At 66.6% G+C, this 10,800-nt stretch overlaps 1 protein-coding gene across 1 annotated transcript; it reads left to right on the forward strand.

Annotated features, from left to right (window-relative positions):
• Positions 1–1,520: 1,520 nt before the first annotated feature.
• C1QTNF12 (C1q and TNF related 12) lies at positions 1,521–6,644 on the forward strand. Its single transcript, XM_047083454.1, has 8 exons — positions 1,521–2,022; positions 4,298–4,414; positions 4,496–4,607; positions 4,699–4,850; positions 5,328–5,436; positions 5,643–5,733; positions 5,879–5,957; positions 6,473–6,644. The coding sequence occupies exons 1-8, from the start codon at positions 1,858–1,860 to the stop codon at positions 6,569–6,571; spliced, it is 924 nt and encodes a 307-aa protein (XP_046939410.1). The 5' UTR covers positions 1,521–1,857; the 3' UTR covers positions 6,572–6,644.
• Positions 6,645–10,800: the final 4,156 nt, after the last annotated feature.

A 10,800-nucleotide genomic window follows, 5' to 3' on the forward strand; every position in this document is an offset into this window, starting at 1 on the left:
CGCATTGCCGATGGCACTCCGGTGACGCACTTTTGAGCCTCGAAGGATCAAACTGTCAGGATGCAGTTGATGGGAGCACAGGTACCCAGCCTGCGAAGGGGGGTCTGGCAGCTCAGGAGGAGTCTTCCTGGCTACCTTTCCTGAGCCGGTGTTGGGTGCAGGGCACATCTGGGGTTCCACGGGGCAGGGCACAAGGGGATCTTCTGCAGTGCGGCGCCCCCCTCAGGACCCGGCGCCCTCCTCAGGCCCCGGGCGTTGGGAGCTCACCAGCTGGACACCCAAGAGACCTGAGGCTCCCAGTCGCGAGCTCAGGGTTCACCAGAGCCGGCCTCTGTTGTCCCTGGAGGTGACCGACCATCTCTGCCTGAGCCAGCAGAGGGGACTGATGACCCTGGGCGGACATTCCTCACACCTTCCCCACCAGGCTTGTCTCGGCGCCTCAGCATTCCTGGCAGACATCGGGAAGTTGAGGGGTGCCTGGAGGACTCCACCAGGACCGGTGTGCCCCACCTTCCTCTAGGCCGGACTGCAAGCAGCAGCTCCTGCGGGGGCTATAGCCATGGCTCTGACCCGTCCTAGCCTCGGTCCCCACGCAGGCCCTCACCACGGGGCGAGTGAGTCTGTGCGGCTTGTTGGCTTGAGCTGGCCCTGGCGGACCCGTTGCCCGCGGCGTGCACCCTGGAGGTGGTTCAGGATGGGTCCCAGCTCTCCCTGGGGACCCGCCCACTGTTGCTCAGGTCCAGCTGAGGGGAGATCCCGAGCTCCCTCTCCTTGGGCGGACAGCTGTGGAGGGAACCGGCTCCTCTGGCGCCACACGGCCACCCAGGGGCTCACACTTGTGCTGACCTCCAGGTTGGGGTGCAAAGGCCTGGGGACTCCGCTCCCTTTCCCCTGCTGGCTCAGGACGATCAGAAGCACAGAGGCCTGTTTGGGTGAGGGCAGCCCCTCAGGCAGTAACAGTTGGCCTCGTGCCCCAAGAAGAGGAGGGGGCAGAAGGACGTTGGGGCGGCCGGGGCCACCCACCGTGCCTTTGCTCTGAGGTCAGTCAGTCCCTCCCCTCACTAGCCAGGCTCCCCGCTAGTGGAGGGCAAGCGCCCACTGCCAGGACAAGGCTGGGAGCCTGGTGGGTCAGCCGTCCTGCTTCCTGGGTCCCGCCTTTCTCGAGTGGGATCTGAGCCAGGCTTCGGGGCATCGCCGGGACGTTGGGGTAGGGGTTGCTGTGTAGAGGGCTTGGGGGGCCCGAGTGAGGTGGGTCATACGGAGGAAGGGCAGTTGGGGCTGTTGGTCCTGATGGAGGGCTCCCCTACCCTGGGCCACCACCCTGAAGGGGCTGGATGTGAGGTGTCAGGAGCTGAGCTGGGAGGCGGGTGGGGTGAATTCGTGTTAACAGTTTCCAGGGTGAGTTGGCCCTCGGGGGGGGGGGGGAAGGGTGGGGGCTGTTTCCAAAGGCTCAGAGCGCCTGCGGGAGGCGCGGCCCCTGCTAACGCCCCGTCCACGCCCCGGGCTGGCCTGGGAGCCCTCGGCGGCGCCGGCGGACCAGCCGAGTGTGAGCCCTCCCCCTTGGAGCTTCGGGGAGGAGGGGAGGGTTTATTTGGCGGCGGCCGAGCGTGAGGGGAGGCGGGCGCCGGCCCCAGCCTAAGGGAGCAGGAGCGCGTCTGCCGTCGTCGTGCCCGCCCCGCCGCTGCTCCAGCTCACCCTGTGTGCACATGCACCGGCAGCAGCCAGGCGCCCCCTGGGGCCGTGTCCCCGCACCGGGGCCCTGAGTGCGGCTGTGCTGCTGCCCCCATGGGCACACTGGGCTGTCCCCACCCGCAGCGCTGAGCCATCACCGAGGTCCGGAGCTGCGGGCCGGCCGCCATGCACTGGGCCCGGGCTTCCGCGGCCCTCCTCTGGCTGCAGCTTGTGCTCCTCGGGGGCATCGGGGCGCGGCGGGAGCCCAAGAGGCCACGGCAGCCCGGCCAGCGCACCGAGCACCCCACCGCCACCGCGTCCAACAGCGAGGGGCTGCCAGGCTCCCCCAAGGTACATGCGGGCCGGTTGCACGTGGGTGCGGGTGTGCACGCCCTTTGGAGACTTCAGGGGGGCCCCCGGCTCTGCAGCCCTCCCCATCCTGTCCCCACGAAGTGGGACTTTGGGCACGATTTGCAGCGGCTGCTATTGGGGCATCCATGGGGCCCCCCTGGCCCAGGGGAAGGGGCGGGGGAGGAGAGGGACTTCCCAGAGGGGTTACAGTGAACCCTTTGAAGCCCTAGGTTCCACGTGCTGCCGTTTGGTGTAACTGCTAATTCAGGAGTGGGTGGGGAGGAGTTCTAGACTCCTCGTTGGGAATCCAGGTCCCCCACAACTTGAGTGGCTGGAGAGGCCCAGGCTAGCCTGGACCCTGTGCTTCCTGGAGGTCCTTACCCTGATCGCTCACTGCGTAGCCAGCACCCTCTCCGGCCTCTGGCACGGGCTGTGTTCCTGGTTATTGCAGTCCCTCTGGCCCCAGTCTGGCCCTGGGTCCTCTCTGAGACCAAAGTTCCCCGCACCCACCTCAGCCCTGGTCCTCCACCTTTCCTGCACCTAGTGTCTCCAGAGGGGGTCTCGGAGCTGACTCCAGCAGGCCTGGTGGCTTTGTGCAGCTGCCCACCTGGGGGCCGCGGGACTGGGAAGGGAGAGGCCGTTGCTGGGACAGGTCCCCCACCCCCCAGCCCTCACGCCTTTGATCCTGGCCTCCCGCCTCCCAAGGGCGTCTCTGCGGCGGCCAGCCAGGCTGCTCTCAGCCCACGCGGCCCGTTGGAGCCCGGGGCCCCGTTTGCCAGACGGGCAGGCCGAGCCGGAGAAGAGTGGGCTCCCCGCAGCTTCTGGGGCTGATTCCGGCCAGTCACCCAGGGGAAGGTGCTTAGTGGCCGTTCCCTGCCCTGCCTGGCACGAGTCAGCCTGGGGACAAACGGAGAATCTCTATTCCAGGAGTGGTCTCCGTGGGTTGGGGGGCTGCCATGGGACACGTGCCCCGGACAGCCCTGCCCAGACACGAGCTCCTGCTCTTCTTGCTAGGGATGAGCTCATCTTCCACTTGTCCCCTGCTCCTGCAGCCCTTGGCCCCTAGACGCCACTGATGTACCGGTCTCTCAGGGCTCCTGGGTCCCTCAAGCGTGGCCAGGGTGGGTGGCAGCCAGGGGACCAGGCAGATACCAGATATGCGAGGAACCAGGACATTCCAAAGTTTTTTTTTTTTTTTTTAATCTTTTTAATGTTTGTTTATTTTTGAGAGACAGAGACAGAGCATGAGTGGGGGAGGGACAGAGAGAGGGGGACACAGCATCCGAAGCAGGCTCCAGGCTCCGAGCTGTCAGCACAGAGCCCGACGCGGGGCTTGAATTCATGAACCGCGAGATCATGACCCGAGCCGAAGTCGGACGCTCAACCGACTGAGCCCCCCAGGCGCTCCTGGACATTCTGAAGTTCTTGGCGTCCTTCTCTTCTCTGGGTGGGGCCCAGACCAGGGGTGGGAGTTACCCTACCCTACCTGCCCTTCCCATCCCCCCCAGGATAGAGACCTGGCCTGGTCTATGGAGAGGAGGCCCTGGCTTTCCCAGGTCAGGAGGCGGCACCTGTCCCGGGCGCCTAGCTCTTGCTATGCTAGGGACTGAGGGCTGACTGCCGGCCTGGACCCTGGGTCAGGACTGCTCAGCTTGCCCTGCCTGGGTCAGCCTGAAGAGAGCGGCCAGGACTCTGCGAGCCCCATGGTGGTGGCTCTCTCCCAGACCTCGCTCCCAACAGTGACCCAGCTGTGGCTGGGTCAGAGCCTGAACAGCAGGGCCGGCTGGGGGGCCAAGGCCACCAGCTCACACACTCATGTCCAACACAAAGCAAGGCCTGTGCCTGTCCTCCCCCTGGTTTCGCATGGCTCTGGGATTCTCGAGAAGCCCCACAGAGAACTCACTGCTCTTCACTGCTGCCCGCCTCAGCCAGGGCCAGGCCTCTGTTGAGACTTGTGGGGCTGGCCTTGTGTATACACAGGTGTGCCCATCCGCTTGGGAACGGGGTCCGGTGGGAGGGGACACGGTCGCTCTAATACAGAACCCAGACCACGGTGCCTGGATATCAAGCCCCGAGCCCTTGTCCTGTGTCTCATCCTGGTCTGGGTCCCCAGGGGTGGCCCGCGGTGCCCCGTTGCCACTTTTCTTGTGTGTACCCTGAGTCCTGCCCAAGGTGGCCTGGGCCCTGAGGTTCCCCGCTGTCCGCTGGGGGCAGTAGGGCAGGACTCATTAGGGCCCGGTGGCCAGCACACTAGCCCTGTTCCCTGGCCCTGCAGCCGCCTGAGGCCTTGGGGCCTGAGTTCTCAGATGCCCACATGACATGGCTGAACTTTGTCCGGCGGCCAGATGATGGGGCCTCGAAGAGACGGTGCCGGGGCCGGGACAAGAAGTCGGTGAGCCCCGGGGTCTGAACCCAGGGCAGGGGTGGCTGTGGCTCCAACTAGGACCCTCACTTTTCTCCTGCCTCCCCGCAGCGAGGCCTCTCTGGCCCCCCAGGGCCTCCTGGGCCCCCTGGGCCCCCCGGCCCCCCCGGTGCAGCAGTCAACCAGGAGGCCCTGTTGCGAGAGTTTCAGGAGATGCTGAAAGGTGAGGCCCCTGTCTCTGACTCTTCCCGCCTGGGGCCCCGGGGGTGACCCCACACTGACCCCGAGGTGCTGCCTCACTCTTTTCCCCTCAGAGGCCACCGAGCGCCGGTTCTTGGGGCTGCTGAGCCCCTTGCTGCCTGAAGGGACAGGCAGGTGGCTGGTGGCTGAGGCCTTCCACTGTGGACTGAAGGGCCCTACAGTGGTGGACGAGAGGACACTGCTGGAGCTGCGTGGCTTCCAGGCTGTGAGTGGGCTCGGGGGCTCGGGGGGGCCCCGGTCCTCTTGGGGCATCTGCTGTAGGCCTTCCTCATGTACCAGCACGGGCCAGCGGGGTGCGTGGTGCTGGGTGGGCTCCCCACCACTGGGGGGGGGGCGGTGCTCACAGCCAGCCTGGGACAGCCACCCAGCACATACATGCAGGGGGAGGTGACCTAGGTCAGGGTCAGCAGGTCTCGTGTGCCATGACTGGGTGGGATCCAAGGTGGCCGGGAGGCAGGGATACCTTTCCAGGTGGGGGCTCTTGAGGGTTCATCCATCCCTCGGGGCCTGGAGCCTGTGCCCGGGGGCCCAGAGGGGCGTAGACGCGTAGGTCACCCCCCACCTTGCCCACCTGGGGCCTGCTCGGGGTGGCGGCTGTTGGTCACAGGCGCCTCCCCCAGGCTGGATGTGCAAGATGAGGGCCCAGGCGCTGCAGCTGGCTGTTCACCTGCTGTCCCTCCAGCCCACTGCCCAGGGCGCCTTCCTGCGGGGGTCCGGCTTGAGCCTGGCCTCGGGCCGGTTCACAGCCCCAGTGACCGCCATCTTCCAGTTTTCTGCCAGCCTGCACGTGGGTGAGTGGGGCCGGCCCCCAGGCCCGGGTCCTTTGCTACAACCCCACCTCCCTGGGGGTCTCGCTCAGGGCCACCCTCCCCCAGCCCTCAGCCGCTCCCGGGCCTACATCTGGCAGTGCGTCCTGAAGGCCCCCAGTCCCAGCCCCCCGCCCCTCTCTGCTCCGTCCTCCCTGAGGGCTGTTGCAGGCCAGGCCCTGTCTCCACAGACCACAGGGAGCCGCAGGGCAGGGCACGGCTGCGGGCTCGGGACACAGTGCGGGCGCTCGTCTGCATTGAGTCCCTGTGTCATCGACACATGTGAGTGGGCCTTCCTAGGGGGCACCTTGAATGCTGGGCGGTCGCGGGGGGTGGTGCCCCAGTGTCGACCGCACTGTGTATGGGGGTGGGGTCCTGGCCCCGCAGTCAGCTGTGCCCTCACCCCTGTCCTGCGCGCCCTGTCCAGGTCCCTGGAGGCCATCTCGGGCCTGGAGAGCCGAGGCAGGGTCTTCACCATGCAAGTCCAGGGTCTGCTGCACTTGCAGGTGAGGCCAGGGGGCTGCACCGGGGGTGGGGTGGGGGTGGGGGTGGGGGTGGATCCGAGGCCCGGAGCATCGGCCAGATGACCCCTGGGGTGGGTGCAGGTGAGGCCGGGGGGGGCTGCACCGGAGTGGGGGGATCCGAGGCCCGGAGCATCGGCCAGATGACCCCTGGGATGGGTGCAGTTGAGGCCAAGGGGGGGCTGCACCGGAGGGGGGGATCCGAGGCCCGGAGCATCGGCCAGATGACCCCTGGGGTAGGTGCAGGTGAGGCCGGGGGGGACTGCACCGGAGGGGGGGGATCCGAGGCCCGGAGCATCGGCCAGATGACCCCTGGGGTGGGTGCAGGTGAGGCCGGGGGAGGGCTGCACCGGAGGGGGGGGGGATCTGAGGCCCGGAGCATCGGCCAGATGACCCCTGGGGTGGGTGCTGTGTGCTGGGGCTTGAGCTTCATCCCTCCATGCGCTCCCCCGGGCAGGCGGGCGTCGTGGGTGGTGACGTCCACTGTGGGGTGTCTGCAGGCCGGACAGTACGCCTCCATCTTTGTGGACAACGGCTCTGGGACAGCCCTCACGATCCAGAGTGGCTCCAGCTTCTCCGGCCTGCTCCTGGGCACGTGAGGGCCAGACAGGGCCCCCCACCCGCCCCCCACTGTCCTCTGTAAAACCTGTGGTGACAGCAATAAAGAGCTCTCAGCCCTCCCTGTCGCCTGGTCACTTTGTAGTCATGGGGGGGGGGGCGCAGGTGTGGCCCTGGAAGGACGTGTGGCCTCATGTCCAGCCTTGGAGGCAGCGGTCTGTGGACACGTGAAGGGCCAGGGGCCCAGACCCGTTCAGCACCAGAAGTTGGTCGGATGGTGGCCAGATGCCGCGTGCTGTGCCTGTCTGGGGTGCGGAGCGCAAGGTGGGGAGCCCTTGGGAGGGCCTTGTCCCGTGGGGCAGGTGCGGGGAGCCCACGGGTGTGGGCCGCACACAAGATTGCACGTGCGTGTGCAGGTCACCAAACCCCACACGTGAGCCCAGAGGGCGTTCCTGCCCACACTGGGGTGCCGAGTGCGCCTGCGTTTGCAGGGCGGGGCCCAGGGTGGTCCAGGCCCAGGCCGGCAGGGCACCTCGCTGACTCCCCACTCTCCTTGGTGGCTGCCACATCAGGTGGATGCAAGCCCCAGGTGGGGCGGCCAAGGCCGTGCCCGCCCGTCCTGTGGGTGTGGGGCCCTCTACCCCTACCCCGTCTTGGCCCCAGCAAACCCAGACCAAAGAATGTAAATTGATCTTGGGATGTCTGGGCCTCCGCAGAGCTGCTGAGATACTGTCTCTGGTTGGCACCTGGGTCCTCGGCAGGCGGCCCCACCTGGAGGGCTGAGGTGAGGCCCCTGACCCCTCCACAGAAGCCTGGGGGCTGGAGGTGGGGCTCGGGTCCGCAGCAGCAGGGCCTGAAGCCCCATTTCCAAGGCTGAGCAGGGAAGGGCCTCTTTCACCCTGTAGACGGAGGGACGGGGCAGGTAGAGGTTGGAGCCCAAGGGCCATCGTTCAGCTTCTCCCCCTGGGGACCCTGACCCCTGTGTGTGTGGGGGGGGCATGGCGTGGGGGGGGCGGAGCATGGGAGGGACCCTCCCTGCAGCCTGCTGGGTAATGAGGCGGGAGAGCAGTGGTGCCAGACTGGCGCCAGCCCGTGCAGCCCAGGGCTTGGCCGATGACCCGCCCCACCTCTCTCCCTGGTCGTCCCAGGCTGGCGTCAGGGGCTGGGGGGCTGAGTGGGGGTTGTCTCTGCTTCAGCTGCAGGCACCGGCCTGGTCTGAGTGGGGATACTCTGGTAGCTTGTGGGGGTGGGGCGCGGGTGCCTTCCTGGGGTCTCCAGTGAGGAGGCTGGGAGAGGAGGGGCACGCAGGGGAGGCAGAGGCTTGGGAGGACACACCATCCCCCACTTCCCATGACCGAGGTCCCGTACCAGGCCGGCCAAGCTTGGCTTGGCCATGGGCACCAGTTTATAGAGGAGTAACAGCTGTGGGCTGATGGGGCTGCCCAGGGCACAGTGGGAGGGGACACTGAGGGATCGTGGCCAGCACCCAGCCAGACTCAGCCGGGCCCGGGGCCTCACTGCATCCAGGAGCTCTCCCGCAGGTCCTTCGACACCAGCCAGTCCCCCGCCCAGCCTGGTCCGGGAGGGGGCAGGTCTCACATACCCAGAGCTGCTCTGGGGGCGGCGATGACAGAGACGGAGACCCAGAGCCTGCAGAGAGTGACAGACAGGGGATGACAGATGAGAGGTGGGGACGCGAGGATAAGGACGAACCAGGCCAGCCCCTTGGAGCCCACAGGGGGCAGGGGGCCAGGGCCAGGTTGTGGCACCGGACTGCACCTGCCTCCCGGTCCGTCTGGTCTTTCCCCCTGTCTCTGCCACCCTAATCAGAGGTCATTAGCCACTTTGCTGCAGTCCCCTGGAATGTGCTGTCTCCAGCTGAGCCTCCGTGGCTGAGGATGTGAGAGCAGAGGCATGGGGGGCCGGGGTGGGCCGTCATGACCGCCAATCAGCTTCGAGCGCTGTGAGCTGGGGTGGTCACAGCGTTCGGGCCCCGGGCTCAGACAGGCCCCCAAGGACACAGGCTGGCCCCCCAGTGTGAGCAAGGGGCCAGTGCAGGGCGAGGCTCCCACAGGCGTACCCTGGGCCGAGCTGCATCCTTTTCTCTCATCTCTCCTGCCTTCAGGAGCTCCCAGGTACAGCCCTCACAGACACAAAGGGAAGCAGTGTTCTGTCGAATGGAAAAGATCAAGGTTCTTTTTTTTTTTTTTTTTCTTCAACGTTTATTTATTTTTGGGACAGAGACAGAGCATGAACGGGGGAGGGGCAGAGAGAGAGGGAGGCACAGAATCGGAAACAGGCTCCAGGCTCCGAGCCATCAGCCCAGAGCCCGACGCGGGGCTCGAACTCATGGCCCGCGAGATCGTGACCTGGCTGAGGTCGGACGCTTAGCCGACTGCGCCACCCAGGCGCCCCGAAAAGATCAAGGTTCTTAAGTAGCTGACTCTGGGACCTACTTCAGTGGAAGCTTGTTGCTGTATTCTCTTCAGCCCGAACTGTGGTGTTTGAAAAGCTCCCTGGGGCCTTGGGAAGGGTCTGGAGCCCCCTAAGTGGCCCTGGGTCCTCGCAGTGATACCCAGCCTGAGCAGGGTTCCAGGGAGTGGGAGAGCTTGGGAGATGGGGCCGTTTTCCTGGGCCTGGTCTCTTCTGGTTTCATAGCTGGGCTCTGGGGCGGCCTGAGCGTCTGGCTGGGCCACACAGCTCTGGAGAGCCTCGGGTTGACTGTTGACCCCAAGCCCTGCCCAGGAGCAGCGGGAAGTAATGGGCTGACTTCACTGACCTCTTTTAGGGCTCAGTCCCAGAACCTCCATCTGACCCTGGGGCTTGCCAGGGAGGGCTCTAGGCCCTGCTGTGCTAGGTAGGGGCCCCTGGGAGGGGGTGTGCTTCCTCTGGCACCCCCCAGCCCTCCGCTGCCAGATCCCTGGTCGTGGGTCCATGGCCTGGTTGTAGGCCTTGGGGCCTTGGGGGTGGGGTGTCTCGGGGCCGGGTCATGGCCTGCCCCTCCAGTGCCCTCCATGTGCTGTGTTTGAGGGCAGACAGGAATGTGGGCATCTGGCTCAGGACAGCTGGAAAGCCCTCTTGGGGGCCAGGAGCCCCCACTAGCTTAGCAGCCAGGCCCCAACCTCGGTCCGTGGCAGGAGGCTGGAGGGGCAGGATGGGGCGGGCGTCCTGGCTATGAGCGAGAAGGCTGCCCGTCCCCTCTTCCCGTGGTCCTCCTCTGAGAGGCCCGTGGGATGGGACAGGGTAGGGGTGAGGTCTCCAGAAGAGCACCCTCCCCCCCCAGCCTGGGCCCTGGAAGAAGTGTGGACTTTAGGATACAGCCAGGACAGGCTGGCCCTTGGTGGCCAGGGCCCAGCTTTGGGCGTGACTTCCCCCCCTCGGGGTTGGACCTGGGGCTGGTGAGTGGGAGGGCTGTTCCAAGGGCGGCTGCTTGTCCTCCAAGCACACCTGGGAGGTTCTCACACCCCGTCGGGACGTCCCGACTCCTACGGCCTGGGCCAGGGACTGAGAGTTGGCCTGGGGTGTGGGGGGGTCTGGGCGGGAGTGTCCGTGCTTCTCTCGGGGCTCCCTGTGCTGACTTGCTGTCCTTGCGGCTGCGATCGTGTCTCTGGGCCAGGGGAGCTGCCCGGTGCTGCTGTGTGTGAGATGTGTGTGGGGTGGAGTCTCTGTGTCTCCTCTGTCTCTGCCCTGGGACCGGGGCTTGTGTGCTGAGCTAGAATCACCAGGCCCCTGGGGAGCAAACACAGGGCAGGTGTCTGGGGCCCAGTGGCTGGAGCCCCTGGCCAGCCAGTCCCTGAGTTCGGGAACGGCTGTGCTCGGTCCTGGGCATCAGAGAGGCCGGCTGGCGGGGCTGTGCGCGTGGTCACAAAGCCGCTGGACCCCGGGGTGGGGATGTGCTGCTGTCAGTCCTCGAGCTGGACTCTCTGCGACAGCTGGGGACTCTGGGTGCTGGGGGCAAGGGAGAGGGCTTCCTCACCCCCAAGGAGAAGCTCGCAGCGCACTGTCCTGGGACAGAAGCTCACTGGGATGGCGGGGGGCGGGGGTGCGCCTTGTCTCACCTGAGGCCTCCGATCCGAGGCCGGGCAGCCCTCTGTTGGGGAGCAGGGTGGGGCACTGCACCCCGGGGTCTTGCTCACTGGCCGGGCTTGAACGGTGCACTCCATGGGCTCTGAGTTCAGGCGGCTCCGAGCTCCGCATGACCTTAGGGCCCTGCCTCAGGGTCAGCCAGGAGCTGAGGCCTTCAGCATCTCAGGGTCTCCCCGAGCCCGGC

Source organism: Lynx rufus, unplaced genomic scaffold (assembly GCF_022079265.1).
Source record: "Lynx rufus isolate CCGP_SWC_20201006 ecotype Redwood Valley unplaced genomic scaffold, mLynRuf1.p SCAF_2, whole genome shotgun sequence".
In the NCBI taxonomy this organism is placed as follows: Eukaryota; Metazoa; Chordata; class Mammalia; order Carnivora; family Felidae; genus Lynx; species Lynx rufus.